General features: G+C 52.1%; 1 protein-coding gene across 1 annotated transcript in view; it reads left to right on the top strand.

The window, feature by feature from the left end:
* Positions 1 to 14,514, top strand: part of MGRN1 (mahogunin ring finger 1) — a 54,383-nt gene that overhangs the window by 13,997 nt on the left and 25,872 nt on the right. The window contains 4 exon segments of the mRNA XM_081255844.1: positions 7,795 to 7,913; positions 9,490 to 9,578; positions 10,223 to 10,369; positions 11,439 to 11,556. Of these exon segments, the coding sequence (XP_081111970.1) occupies positions 7,795 to 7,913; positions 9,490 to 9,578; positions 10,223 to 10,369; positions 11,439 to 11,556 (473 nt within the window).

Here is a 14,514-nt window from a genome sequence, read left to right as displayed (position 1 = left end):
TGTGAAATCTAAAATATGACACAAATGAACTTATCTACGAAACAGAAACAGACCTACAGACATAGAAAACAAACTTATGGTTACCAAAGGGGAAATTGGTGGGGGGGATAAATCAAGAGTTTGGGATTGGCAAATGCAAGCTAATGTGTATAAAATAGAAAAACAACAAGGCCCTACTGTATAGCACAGGGAACTATATTCAATATCTTGTAATAAACTATAATGGAAAAGAAAAAAATAAGACGGGTGAAAGCAAAAAATATATATGTATTTATAAATATATAGATAGATAGTTGATACATAATGTTATATTAGTTTTGTACTGTTGATACATAGTGATTTGACACTTGCATACATTATGACAAGTCTAATAACCATCTGTTCCTGTACAAAGTTATTACAATATTATTGACCGTATTCCTTATGCTGTACGTTACATCCCCGTGACTTATTTATTTTATAACTGGAGGTTTGTACCTCTGAATCCTCTTCACCTATTTCACTCAGCCCCCTCCCTCTGCCAACCACCTGTTTGTTCTCTATATCTATGAGTCTGGTTTTGTTTTGTTCGGTTGGTTTTGTGTTTTGGATTCCACACTTAAGTGAGTTCATGTGGTATTTGTCTTTCTCTGACTCATTTCACTTAGCATAATACCCTCTAGGTCCATTCATGTGGTTGCAAATTGCATTTTATTTATGGTCCAGTACTATTGCATTATATCTACATATCTATATATCTATATATATAGATATCACATCTTCTTTATCCATTCATCTATTGACAACACTTAGGTTGCCTCCATACCTTGGCTATTAGAAATAATGCCGCAGTGAACATCGGAATGCATGTATCTTTTTGAATTAGTGTTTTTGTTTCCTTTGGGTAAATACCCAGAAGTGGGATGGCTAGATCATATGGCAGTTCTATTTTTAATTTTTTGAGGAACCCACATACTAGCCATAAAGTTTGAGGATGGCTCCTCTGAGGCCCTGGATTACTGGAGTGGGTTGTGCCAGGTAGCTGGGGCTTCTAGGTCAAAATCAGGACCCGTGTCCTCTGGCAGGCCCTCTGGAAGGATTTCACAATTGAGACGCCCTTCTCACGTGGCTCATTATGTGTGACCGGCAGTGACACCACTGACTGCCGTCCCCTGTCTGTCCCCTGTGCTGTGGTACGGGGAGGTGCCCAGCATGGGATTAAGACACACGGTGGGGCTTCCCTGGTGGCGCAGTGGTCAAGAGTCCGCCTGCCAGGGCGGGGGACGCAGTTCGAGCCCTGGTCTGGGAGGATCCCACGTGCCACGGAGCACCTAGGCCCGTGCGCCACAACTGCTGTGTCTGCGCTCTAGACCCGCGAGCCACAACTACCGAGGCCTGCGCCTGGAGCCCGTGTTCCGCAACAGGAGAGGCTACTGCAATGAAAAGCCGCGCTGCATCAAAGAGTAGCCCCCGCTCACCGCAACTAAAGAAAGCCCGTGCGCAGCAGTGAAGACCCAACGCAGCCAAGAATAAATAAATAAATAAATAAATAAATTAATTAAAGAAAAAGACACACGGTGGGCTTGGTGTCAGCAGGTTTGAGCCGTGGCTCCATCACTAGCTTGGTGATCTCTGACCTCAGTTTCCCACATGGAAAGTGGGGGCAGGTTCCATCCCCTCTCAGTGGGTTCTGTGGGGAACCCAGGCTGGGGCACTGACTCAGCATGGAAGAAGAGCCTGGGGGCTGTGGGGGTGGTTTCTCTTCTCTTCCCACCTCCAGGTCTTCCTTTGTGTTTCTCCCCCGCGGTTGTCTTGTCTTTCTCTTTCCCTTTCTCCTCTTTGTAGCCCTGCCTGCTCCCCTTGGTTCCAAAGTGTGCACACACAGATGCACATGCATGCACACAACACATGTACACCGGATACATGTGTACATGACAGATGCATGCACACACAAGCACAGCACATGCATGCATGTGCACACACACCTACACACACACCACGCACATTTAGATATACACACACCTATCCACACATATATGTATGCATGATACACCTGTACACACACACAGGCACACACCTGGGATCTGCTGCCAGTTCCCTAGGATGCACATTCCTCCTTTAAAAGTTCCTTTCGTTAAAATGTGAGCACTTAGGGCTTCCCTGGTGGCGCCGTGGTTAGAATCTGCCTGCCAATGCAGGGGACACGCGTTCGAGTCCTGGTCCAGGAAGATCCCACATGCTGTGGAGCAACTAAGCCCGTGTGCCACAACTACTGAGCCTGCACTCTAGAGCCTGCGAGCCACAACTTCTGAGCCCGCGTGCCACAACTACTGGAGCCCGCGCACCTAGAGCCCGTGCTCCACAGCAAAGAGAAGCCACCGCAATAAGAAGCCTGCGCACCGCAACGAAGAGTAGCCCCTGTTAACCGCAACTAGAGAAAGCCCGCGTGCAGCAACGAAGACCCAACACAACCAATAAATAAATAAAAATAAATAAATAAATAAATTTAAAGTGTGAGCATTTAAAAACATACAGGAAAATACAGAGAGTAATATAGGGAATGCCCTCCATTCAGAGTCCACAGTTAACATTTTTCATATTGTGGACTCAGGCATGTCCTCCCCACGTTGGTTTCTTCCTCCTCCAAGTGTGGGGTCCCACCATCTGTGCTGCGGGGCTGCGTTGTGATATGTTTCACGTCCTCCGTGTCTGAGTTGTGTTGGTTCTGCACCTGCTCTGTGCTGATACTCGGAGACCCCGCTCCCTCCTTTACCTGACGTTTGGTTCCATCCTGTCACTGCCACGGTGTGTTGGACCATTTTCTTATCGAGCATGTGAGGTGTTTCCAACTTTTTATGCTTGAAAGTCTTTTATTGGTCCCTATATTGTATGCAACCAAAATATGTACATAAATTGAAATTAGAATCTTAAAGGGGAGAATTTTTCTCCTGGTTTGAGTGGCCATTACAAATATCCAGTTGGTCAAAACATCACAAATATTACAGTATTTTTAAAATATTTATTTTTATTTATTTGGCTGCACCAGGTCTCAGTTGCGACACTCAGGATCTTTGCTGTGGCACATGGCCTCTTTTGTTGTGGTGTGCGGGCTCAGTAGTTGCAGCACGCGGGCTTAGCCGCCCTGCAGCACATGGGATCTTAGTTCCCTGACCAGGGATGGAACCTGTGTCCCCTGCACTGGAAGGCGGATTCTTAAACACTGGAGCGCCAGGGAAGTCCCTACAGTTTTTATAAATAACAAACATAAATACTAAAAAAAAAAAATTGAACATATATCTCTTAAGTCAGTGGATAGGCTGCTTTCCCCCCAGTTAATTCATGTAGTCACAGTTGAATAGAACCTGTTGCTGGAATGAGACGGCTCAGCAGCACTTCTAGTTCTGTTTTTCATTTTAAGTTAAGAAACTTCGTTCACGTAAGTAAAGTAGATGGGAATTAACGGGTTTGATTTAGTAATAGCATCTAATTCCAAGTTATTTGCCAAAAGATAGAAAGATCATATAAAGCTCTAATACCAAAAAAAATTGTTGATGATTTACCAGCTGACAACTGAAGTGCTTCCAGTTCATAATAACAGCCTTGTTGAGATATAATTCACATGCTACAAACTTCACCCTTTTAAAACGTACAATCCAGTGTTTTTTCCAGAGCGTGGTTCCAGTATTGTGATTTTATGGTCACTGCTCTAACGTCCTTGTCCCATGTCTCCAGTCTTTTTTTTTTTTTTTTTTTTTTGGCTGCGTTGGGTACTCGTTGCTGCACGCGGGCTTTCTCTAGTAGCGGCGAGTGGGGATACTCTTTGTTTCAGTGCACTGGCTTCTCATTGCGGTGGCTTCTCTTGTTGCAGAGCACGGGCTCTAGGCGCGTGGGCTCAGTAGTTGTGGCTCACGGGCTCCAGAGCACAGGCTCAGTAGTTGTGGTGCACGGGCTTAGTTGCTCCACGTCATGTGGGATCTTCCCAGACCAGGGCTCGAACGCGTGTCCCCTGCATTGGCAGGCGGATTCTTAACAACTGCGCCACCAGGGAAGTCCCCTTCCAGTCTTTTAAAAATAATTTTTCTTGTTTTAAAGCAATACACGTTAGGGAATTCCCTGGTGGTCCAGTGGTTAGGACTCCACGCTTTCACTGCCAAGAGTGCGTGTTTGATTCCTGGTCCAGGAACTAAGATCCCACAAAACTCGAGGTGTGGCCAAACATTTAAAAAAAAAAAAAAAGGCAATACACATTAATTTAGAAAAGAAACAGTTAAAGCCTCCCCCCAAAAAACCTAACCCCCCGCCAAAGAAAACCCTCATCCGTTGCCTCTTAATCTGGAGGTTTCCATTTGTAGCATTTATACCTCTGAAGTTATTAAAGCTTAAAACTACACTAAGGGCTTCCCTGGTGGCGCAGTGGTTGAGAGTCCGCCTGCCGATGCAGGGGACACGGGTTCGTGCCCCGGTCCGGGAAGATCCCACATGCCGCGGAGCAGCTGGGCCCGTGAGCCATGGCTGCTGAGCCTGCGCGTCCGGAGCCTGTGCTCCACAACGGGAGAGGCCACAACAGTGAGAGGCCCGCGTACCGCAAAACAAAAACAAAAACAAGCAACAAAAAAAAACTACACTAAGACGTGCAGGCCTCCTGTGTATCGTCAGGTTGTGGAAAGAGCTGTGGAGGAGAACAAAGCAGGGAAGGGGGCTGGGAGTGGGGCGTCAGCAGGCAGGGTGGGAGGGCGGAAGTTGCAAATTTTAAAAAGAATGATCAGAAGAGGCCTTGTTGAGGAGGACACATGAGGTCTAAGGATCAAGGCAGACTTTTGGGGAAGAACTTCATAAGCAGAGGAAACAGCAAGTACAGAGACCCTGGGGTACGGACCGGGTTGGCAGGGTCCGCAGCAAGCCATGGGGAGGAGTCTGGGACTTGTTTTGGTGTGATTAGGGAGGCATCAGAAGGCCCCTCATTATGAGCACTGGGATGTAGGAAACAGCCTTTGGGGCTGTGGAAGTGGGGAGACTGGGGAGTGGATTGCAGGACTCCAGCGGTAGAAGGTGGTGGCGTTGAGCAGCGTAGTGGCCGCAGAAAAATGTTATTTTCAGGAGCCCAGAGAGGGTCACTCAGACTGGATTTCGAAGCCCATCATGTTAGTTGTCTCTTGCTGAGTAACAAATTCAAAATTTGGCCATTTATAACAATAAATGCTTATTGTCACGGTTTCTGTGGGTCAGGAATTTGGGAGTGGCTTCGCTGGGTAGTTCTGATTCAGGGTCTCCCCTGAGGTTGCTGTCAGCCGGGCTACAAGGTCTGATTCCCACGTGGTTCCCTCGCAGGGGTGGCAGGTTGGTGCTGGCCAGTGGCTGGAGGCCTCAGTTTGTCACTACATGGACCCCTTCATGGGGCTGTTTGAGTGTCCAGCACGGCAGCCGGCTTCCTCCCCCAGAGCCTTGGAAGTCCCACTCTGTCAATTCCACGGTGTCCTGCTGGTTACACAGATCAGCCCTGTTCAGTCTGGGAAGTCTCCTCAGAGACATGAATACCAGGAGGTGAGAACATGGGGCCTTCTTAGAGGAGAACCTCCTCACCCACTTTCTGCTTGTGGAGCGGAAATTCTGGAGATTTGTTGGACATAATGTGATTGGGCCTTGGGGTCCCCCAGGGGGAGGTTGGAGCAGGATTTTCTGGGCCAGGGGCCTGTCTTGCCTGGAACCTTCCCTCCAGACCAGTGCTGCGCGGCCTCTGGGTCCACCTCAGGGCCTGTGAGCAGCGTGAAGGTCCTGGCAGGGCGGGGCCCAGGCAGCCGCTGGGCTTCCGTGCACCCTCTGTCACATGCCACTGTGGCCCTGACTTGTCACAGAGCCTAGTGCATGTGACTTTGCTTGTGCTGTGCTGTGTGCCATTGTCATGGCCCAATCATAGTCCTGGCGGACCAGGTGGCTCCGAGCTGGCTTCCCCCAGAGCTCCCAGCTGACACCCCTCTCACCTGCCCTGTGATCCGGGCTCAAGGTTGGGTGGGCCATAGGCCCACCTGTCCAGAGACAGGTCCAGAGACCGCCTGTGCCCCACCCCAATAGGGCCAGTGTGGGAACAACCACCTTTTTAAAGCCTTTGCACATTAAAATCCACTGATGCTCTCAGTGCGGTAGACGGGACTGAGTGCAAATCCCAGGTGACTTTGGAAGGGCCCAGGTGCTTCCCTGCATCACACTTAGTCTTTTTATTCTGATAAGTGCATCACGAGTGGTTCACGTTCAGTGAAAAGATCTAACATGGAGCAGAACGTCTGGGCTTTTGTCCATGCCGCACCTGCTCCCGACTGACTTCTCAGCAGCTTTTTGGGTGCATCCTTTTGACCATTCTCTGTGTACTCACAACTTGCGTCATGCACGCCTAAGTGTGTGCAGTTACCTCTCAAAAGGGGTTTGGGAATGCATCCAACGAATATTCCGTGACCATCTTTCTGTGTCAGTAACCAGGTCTGTTTGACGCTCTTTAGCAGCTATTATATGGTGTTACATAAAATGAGGAGTATTGTATTTATTTAACTAGTCACCACTTTATTCTTTTTCTCTCACTGCAGTTGGCTCTGTCTGGTTCCTGGTCCACACGTGGGTTGGGGTTACGCCCTGGCCTGATATGTCCTGGCTATGTTCCCTGCAGTCAAGAGCCACCAGGCTGTACTCCTGGTTCTGGGCCTCCCGGCCTAGGCAGCCAAGGCTGTGTCCCGCGTAACTGGGGTTGTGGTTCTCAGGAAGGGCACACAGATCCATGCAGGGCGCCCACCAAAGCTCAAGGGGCCCAGAATTCCCTCTGGTCCACAGAATTCACAGGGCCCTCTGGTTACCTGGCCTTTCACTGTGCCAGAGAGAAAAGGGGGACAGTGGGCAAGTATCAGATCAGGAAGCTTGGGGGAGGCTGTACTTTTAGTGTTTCCCAAGGCTGTGAGCTCAGTTCTTTGAAGCTGACCCATGTCCGTTGCCTTGTAGCCATCTATTTTTACAAGAAACGTGAATTTAGTGCCTAAGTGTGCCAGGGACGTATAGCCTCAGTCCTCATGGAGGGGAGTCAGATAGAAATGAAATAACTCAGGTCCACACAGTTTTAAACTGTGGTCAGCACTGAGGTGAAAAAGTTCTCAGGGCTTGGATTTGGGGTGGGGAGGCTGATTTAGTCTGGGGGTCAGATAAAGTGTATTCGTTTCCTATGGCCGCTGTAACGAAGTGCCACAAACTGGGTGATCTAAAACAACAGAATTTATTCTCACAGTTCTGGAGGCCAGAAGTCCAGAATCGAGGTGTCCACAGGGTTGGTTCCTTCTGAGGCCTCTAGGGGAGGCTCCTTCCCGCCTCTCCCAGCTTCTGGAGGCTCGAGGCACTCCTTGATTGTAGCCTCATCACTCCAGTCTCTGTCTCTGTTGTCAGACAGCTTTCTTCCCTTTGTGTGTGTCTGTGTCCACATCTCCCTCTTTCTCTTATGGAGACGCTGGTCACTGGGTTTAGGGGCCCCCATCCAGTCTGACTCCTGTTAACTGGATCCCATCTGCAAAGTCCCTATTTCCATACAAGGTCACAGGTGCCAGGGGTGAGGACTGGGACATGTCCTTGTAGGGGACGCAGTTCAACCTGCTGCAGAAGGAAGTGATATTGGAGCGGGGGTCTGGATGAGTCCAGGAGTGGGGAGGAGAGGCCCCAGGCCAGGTGGAGGGGCTGAGGCTGTGTCTGGAGCTGGCCTTTCTCAGGCTGAGCTTCTCGGCCACGAGATGCTCCCATTGGGCTGTATTGAGCCTCATCGTCTACAGTTGTGTTTCCTTTTTTAACCAGGAAACTACTTTGCCTCACACTTTTTCATGGGAGGTGAGAAATTCGACACCCCCCACCCTGAAGGTTACCTCTTTGGAGAGAACATGGATCTGAACTTCCTGGGCAATCGCCCGGTCCAGGTGGGTCTCGGTGGGGCTGGGCACATGGGCAGAGGTGGCAAGGCCCCTGGCTGCGAGCAGGCACCGAGTCTCCCCAAACGGGGCGGAGGTGCCATCTGGACGTGTGCATGTGATGTGTGCGTGAGGCCTGTCCCCCCTTAGAGGCTGGGTGGCTGAGGGTTGGTCCCTAGGGTACAGAGCAGCTGCTACTGAACCCGGTGCATCCAGACTGTGGGGCTGAGGAAGGTTCTGGATTTCATCCCAGGCCTCTTGGACGATTGTCTTTAAAAAGAGAAAAGAACATCCACATTCCATAGAGCAGTGGGCAAGAGATGTGATCCAAAGCAGAAACGCAAATGGCCAGGACTGTTTCTTACAAGTTCGCCCTCACTAGTCACCAGAGGAGTGCACTTCATACACTGCTGTCCTGTTGTTCAACCCACATTTGGCACCTGCTATGTACCTAGGACTCTTCCAGGGGCTGGAAGGACAGACCCTGCCCTGTTTAGTATGTGGGGTGCAGGCAATAAGGAAGGGAACATTTGATGGATGGAGACTCTTAGAGAGAGAGAGGGCTGTGGGGGATTGCTGAGCAGGGGCCTGGGTTTTGCATCTTGAGATAATGGTCCCCTGCGTGGCCAAGGGCCCAGGCAGGAGGCCTTCTCTCTCAGGAAACACTGGACTCTGTCCCCTAAGGCTGCTGAGTCCTGGGCCTGGTGGGGGTGGTATCCCCTGGACCAGGGGTCTCCAGGCTGTTTTAGCTGTAGAGCAGCTGGTTGACATGAAGTCTTGGTCCTTTAACTGGCCTGGGGCCCAGAGTGCTGGTCCCCCACCCATGGGGCCAGTGGGGCCTCCACATTGTACAGAGCTCCCCACCCTCCCGAGTTTGTGACAGTAGGAGCAGAACCTGCCTTCCACGTCTTTGCAGCCTTGGCTCAGACCCAGGACCTGGCTCTGCAGGCCACCTGTAGATCTGTTGTCTTGTGTCACTTTCTCCTTGAGACCATCGTAGAGTCACCTGCAGTTGTGAGAAGTGATGGAGAGACCCCGGGTGTCCTTTACCCGGCTTCCCAGTGACAACATGGGCTAAGACTCAGTGCATTGTCACCAGCAGGAGACTGACCCCGTGCCCAAGCCTTCCAGACACGACCAGTTTTACAGCACCCATGTGTGTGTGTGTGTGTGTGTGTGTGCGCGTGCGTGCCTGTGTGGCGCACGTCCCTTCCGAAATCTGTATTGACCATCGTCCTCGTGTGGAGAGCCTGCCTTGTTCAGGGCAGCAGTGAGATGGCAGGTCCCACCTCCAGGAACGTGGCCTGGGAGCCCCAACCCTAACCTCTGCCCCGGGGACCCAGCCGAGGGTCCTTCCTGCAACTGGGGACCCAGAATCCTCAGGGCAATTCCGGTCCCGGCTCTCCCACGTGCTGGCCGTGTCGCCTGTGGTTTCCTTGGATGTGGATGAGGGGAGTGCTGTCCTGTGGTCAGTGCGAGGGCCCAGGATGACCAGGCAGGGTTGTGACCATTGCTCTGATGAAGCCCTGTTTTCCCTCCTCTGCCGTGCCCTGGGGGTTACCTGGAATTGCTCTTTCCCTTCTAGTTTCCTTACGTCACCCCTGCCCCCCATGAGCCCGTGAAGACACTGAGGAGCCTGGTGAACATCCGCAAAGACTCCCTCCGGCTCGTGAGGTAACCCTTCCCCCGCCCCCTGCCGCGCTGTGGCCCCCCATGGGCCCCCTGGTGCTTGGGAGAGAGTGGCCCCGGGCCCTACTCCCCCTTGTGTAGAATCAGGACTCGATTCCAGAGCTGCCCCTGGGGGAGGGTGGGGAGGGGAGGGGCCTGCAGGTTCTGCCTGTGGAACTCCAGCCTGGCTCCTGTGCCCCAGGGGCGTTGGGCCCGGGTCTGGAGACAGTCTTGGTTGTCACAGCTGGGGGTGGGCGAGGGCGGTGCTACTGGCATCTGGCAGGCAGGGACCAGGGATGCCGCTCAGCACCCTACGGCGCTCAGCACACCCCCACTGTCACGAGCAGTCCAGCCGGCGCTTCAGTGGGCCGAGAAACCGCCTCAAACCCGGAAGACTTGAGGGATCGGGGCCATTTCTAAACCCGGAGGACTAGTCTCCCTTTCTGTGGGCAGGAGACAGGGGAAGGAGGACCCTGCGTTGTTGGGCCTTGTTGTCCAAACAGGAAACGGCCACCACGTTCCTAGGAAGGTGGGATGCAGCCAGGCAGCTGACTCTGGGGCCCCCGCGGGGGCGGGGGGTGCTGTATGGGGTGGGGACACCCTCGTAGGCGCAGCCCCTGACCTGCCCTGTTCCTCTGTCTCCCGGACAGGTACAAGGATGGTGCTGACAGCCCCACTGAGGACGGTGAGAAGCCCCGAGTCCTCTACAGCCTGGAGTTCACCTTCGATGCCGACGCCCGGGTGGCCATCACCATCTACTGCCAGGCAGTGGAGGAGTTCCTGAATGGGACGGCTGCGTGAGTCCCCGTGGGGCCTGGCAGGCCCAGTGGTTCTGCTTCTGTCTGTACTGTGTATTTGAACTTTCGGAGCTTTGATTTGAAACAGGGCCCTGCTGGCCCCAAAAGTTTGAAATCTGCAACTTCAACATGACCATGGCAGGCCTGCCTCCAGGCTGCAAGGCCAGACCCGGGCAGGATGGGCAGAAACGCACCCACTTCCGTCCTGTCAGAGGAAATCTCTCGGAGGCCAGATTTGATCCGGGGGTGGAGTAGTGGCTGAGAGCTCGGGCTGTGAGTCCCTGTTCGTGTAAGAGCAGCCCCTCCCCCAGTGTCAGTCTCAGGCCGGACTTGCCAAGGCCCTCGAGAGTGTCCTTTGTCATAGAGACTGAGTGAGGCCCCAGGGACAGCAGGTGTGGGGAGGTGGGTGAGGGTCCTGGGTTGGATTCCTGCATAGGGAGATGCCAGAGCTTACCGGGATTGAAAATGTGTGTGCTGCTTGACTCAGCCATTCCTTTCCTGGGAATTTATCTTGGGGACACGCTTGCATGTGTGGTTAAGATGTGTGCAGAGGAGAGTCCTGGAAGCTTTGTTTGGAATAGCAAGATGTTGGTGACCGCCTGGTGTCCACCAGTGGGGGCCTGGTTGAATCAGTTAGAGTAAAACCGCGGTGGAACCCACGCAGTGTCCCAAGAACACGGCACCTCCATCTGTGATGACTGGGGGACAGCTTCGGGCACACGAGTGGTCGGAGCAGAGTGTAGGTGGACTGCTGTTTGAATATTAAAGAAGAAACACCTGCTCATACAGGCGTGATTATGCCTCAGCTTTCCCAGGAGTGACACACAGGTTGTGGACGGGGCAGAGAAGCAGGTGGCTGGGAGCACACGTGAAGCCGGGGCTGGGGGTCACTTTGCACTGTGCATTTTTGTACTGTATTCATTCAAAAATGTCAACAAACCATAAAAGCCAAATGGAAGGGTGTAGCCAAGTCTGGAAAGGTAGCAGTAATTGGGCAGGTGTGGGCTCTGGGAGAATGGGACGCGGCAGAGCATTTGTCTCACTGTCCTTTCTCTCTCGGCCCCTTCAGGTACACCCCCAAGAGCCCGGCCCTGCAGTCCGAGACTGTCCACTACAAGCGAGGGGTGAGCCAGCAGTTCTCCCTGCCCTCCTTCAAGATCGACTTCTCGGAGTGGAAGGATGATGAGGTAACATCTTGGCTGGGCCCCCCTTTCCCCTGGCCCCTCCCCGAGTTCCTTCCCCTGGAGGGGGGCAAGCACACTGGGGCCTGTTCACTCAGATTCCTCACGTAGTTGATAAGTGTCAGGAATGGCTGCTGATCAAGGTCTGTGTGCCCAGTCGGGGTACCTGGACTGTGGATTGCGGTCGGTGCAGGCCTTGGCTGGACTGGATGATCGTGGCCGGATGGAGCAGCAGCAGTTAGAAGCTCCGTATAGGCTCTGGTATGGTTGTCTGGGCCACGGGGCTGCAGCGTGGCAGGATGCCTCCCACCCAGTGGTTCCGTAGCTAAGGACAGTGATTTACACGACGTGGAGGGTGCTCACTGCAGCTCTGTCTGTAATAGTAAATTGGAAACAATCTACACGTCTGTTACGGAGGTATCGCTTGGTTCACTGACATCATGGGACCCCCCTGTATATATAATGGGGGCACCATAGTCCAGCTCCGTTCTGGGATGTCGTGAGCCTTAAAGTAGCTGACAGAGCTTATGTGTGCTGTACATGCTGATGTGGAAGCACCTCCTGGGCTTGGAGAAGAGCACATTACAGACAAATACCATGTAATCGCACATATGTGACAGCCATAGATGTGCACAAGACCACTTCTGCAGGTACATGTATGTGTACGTAATCCTTGAGGAAAAGCCAGAGAAGATTCCCCGTCAAGCTGAAGACAGTGGTTATTTTTGCAAAGGAGCTTGGTATAAGGGAGACACACACATACACACTACATGTGTACAGTGTGAGTATCAATACTCTGTACACCCCTGAATTATTTTGTTTTTGTTTTTTTAAACCAGGTTATTAAGATAGAGTTTATATATCATAAAACTCACCCATTTTAAGTGTTCAATTCAGTGATTTTTAGTAAATCTGTGATCACAGCCATCACCACAATCCAGTTTTAGGATGTTTGTATCCTCCCAGTAGGGTCCCTCATGCCCTTTACAGTTAATTCCTGTTCCTGCCCCAGCCCCTGGCACCAATCTTCTTTCTGTCTCCCTGGATTTACCCGTTCTGGACATTTCATATGGATGACACCGTACAGTATGTGGCCTTTCACGTCTGGCTTCTTTGACTTAGCTGAATTCTCTAGTTTTTTTTGGCAGAGGGTAGTCATGTACTATGTTCCTGAAGCACATGAGTGGGAAGGATTGGAGGTAGCAGGGCATGGTGCGGTGTGGGAATTGCCAGGAAGGTTCTGGATCACGGGTATGTCAGACGGTGAAGGCCACGCCTTGGTAGTTACTCCCGGCCGCGTGTGCTTGCTGGTCAGAGCGCTTTGATGTCTTGCAACAGGAGCCCCCTCTGTTTTACCACGTGAGAAAGACAGGTCTTCTGGAAGCCGGGTGGGGCCATCGAAGTCAAAGGCCAAGCTGAATAGCAGTCCTGGGGGCCCCCTGCCCACAGCCCTGTGCCATCAGGATGGTTCCATCCCTGCATTTTCTGGTTCAGATGCCCGGCAGGTGCATCTGGTCCCACCCACCCTCCTGTGAATGGGATGGGGCAGCTTCCCAAGGGCAGAAGGGCTGGGAGGGCAGGTGAGTGGGTGCCCCCACCTATGGTGACTGCGGGGCGGCTGGGCTGAGGCTGCACCTCAGCTTGGTGACCTCTGAGATAGCCCAGTCTTGGCATTTTGGCCCTGAAACATCCCCTGTGCATTTGCAGATAAGCCAGTCTTGGGTGCTCCACAAGGGCACCCCCTTTGCTCCCTCAGTGCATCAGGGAACCTGCATCCTCAGCTTGTCAGCGTGTGGCCTGGTGGGCCTGTCCAGTGTTGTTATCCTGGGACCCCGTCCTCATCTTTGCCTTTTCTGATTATCACTTCAGCTAAGATGTTCTTTTTTTGGGGGGGGGGCCACACCATGCGGCTTGCAGGATCTTAGTTCCCTGACCAGGGATCGAACCTGGGCCCTCGGCAGTGGAAGTGCAGATTCCTAACCCCTGGACCGACAGAGAATTCCCACTAATATGTTCTTGAAATCAGCTCAGTTTTTCTTACAGGTGTTTTTTATTGTGATAGAATACACGCAATATAAACTTACGTCAGTGACAGTGCATTCATAGTGTGTGACCATTGGGCAGTTCCAGGACGTTCTGATCACCCACAAGGAAGTCCTGCACCCATTAAGCAGTCACTCCCATTCCTCCCTCTATTGCATGTATTTTTATTTTTTTAATTTTTAAAATTTTGAATTTATTTTATTTATTTATTTTTGTCTGCGTTGGGTCTTCTTTGCTGCGCGCGGGCTTTCTCTAGTTGTGGCGAGCGGGGGCTACTCTTGGTTACGGTGCACAGGCTTCTCACTGCGGTGGCTTCTCTCGTTGCAGAGCACGGGCTCTAGGCACGCGGGCTTCAGTAGTTGTGGCATGCAGGCTCAGTAGTTGTGTCTCACAAGCTCTAGAACGCAGACTCAGTAGTTGTGGCACACGGGCTTAGCTGCTCCGCAGCATGTGGGATCTTACCAGACCAGGGCTTGAACCCACGTCCCCTGCATTGGCAGGTGTATTACGTGTATTTTTTTTTTTTTTTTTTTTTTTTGCGGTACGCAGGCCTCTCACCGCTGTGGCCTCTCCCATTGCGAAGCACAGGCTCCGGACGCGCAGGCTCAGCGGCCATGGCTCACAGGCCCAGCCGCTCCGCGGCATGTGGGATCCTCCCGGACTGGGGCACGAACCCGTGTCCCCTGCATCGGCAGGCGGACTCTCAACCACTGCGCCACCAGGGAAGCCCTACATGTATTTTTAAATGGAAACTTCATCATTCATTACTGTAGCTAGGAAACGACTAAGCTTTGCCATAAATAGAAGGTTCTGGAAGTTAAGCTGTATGGAGAGCAGAAGGATGCTGTTAACGTCCTGGCATGACGTCCTTGCCAGCTGAGGGCATTGAAGGGGTTGTTGGTAGGTGTTAGAGACGTGACA

The sequence above is a fragment of the Mesoplodon bidens genome, assembly GCF_964165515.1.
Source record: "Mesoplodon bidens genome assembly, chromosome: 15".
Lineage (NCBI taxonomy): Eukaryota > Metazoa > Chordata > Mammalia > Artiodactyla > Ziphiidae > Mesoplodon > Mesoplodon bidens.
Note: the sequence above shows the minus strand (reverse complement) of the source record. Positions and strands in the feature narration are given on the sequence as shown.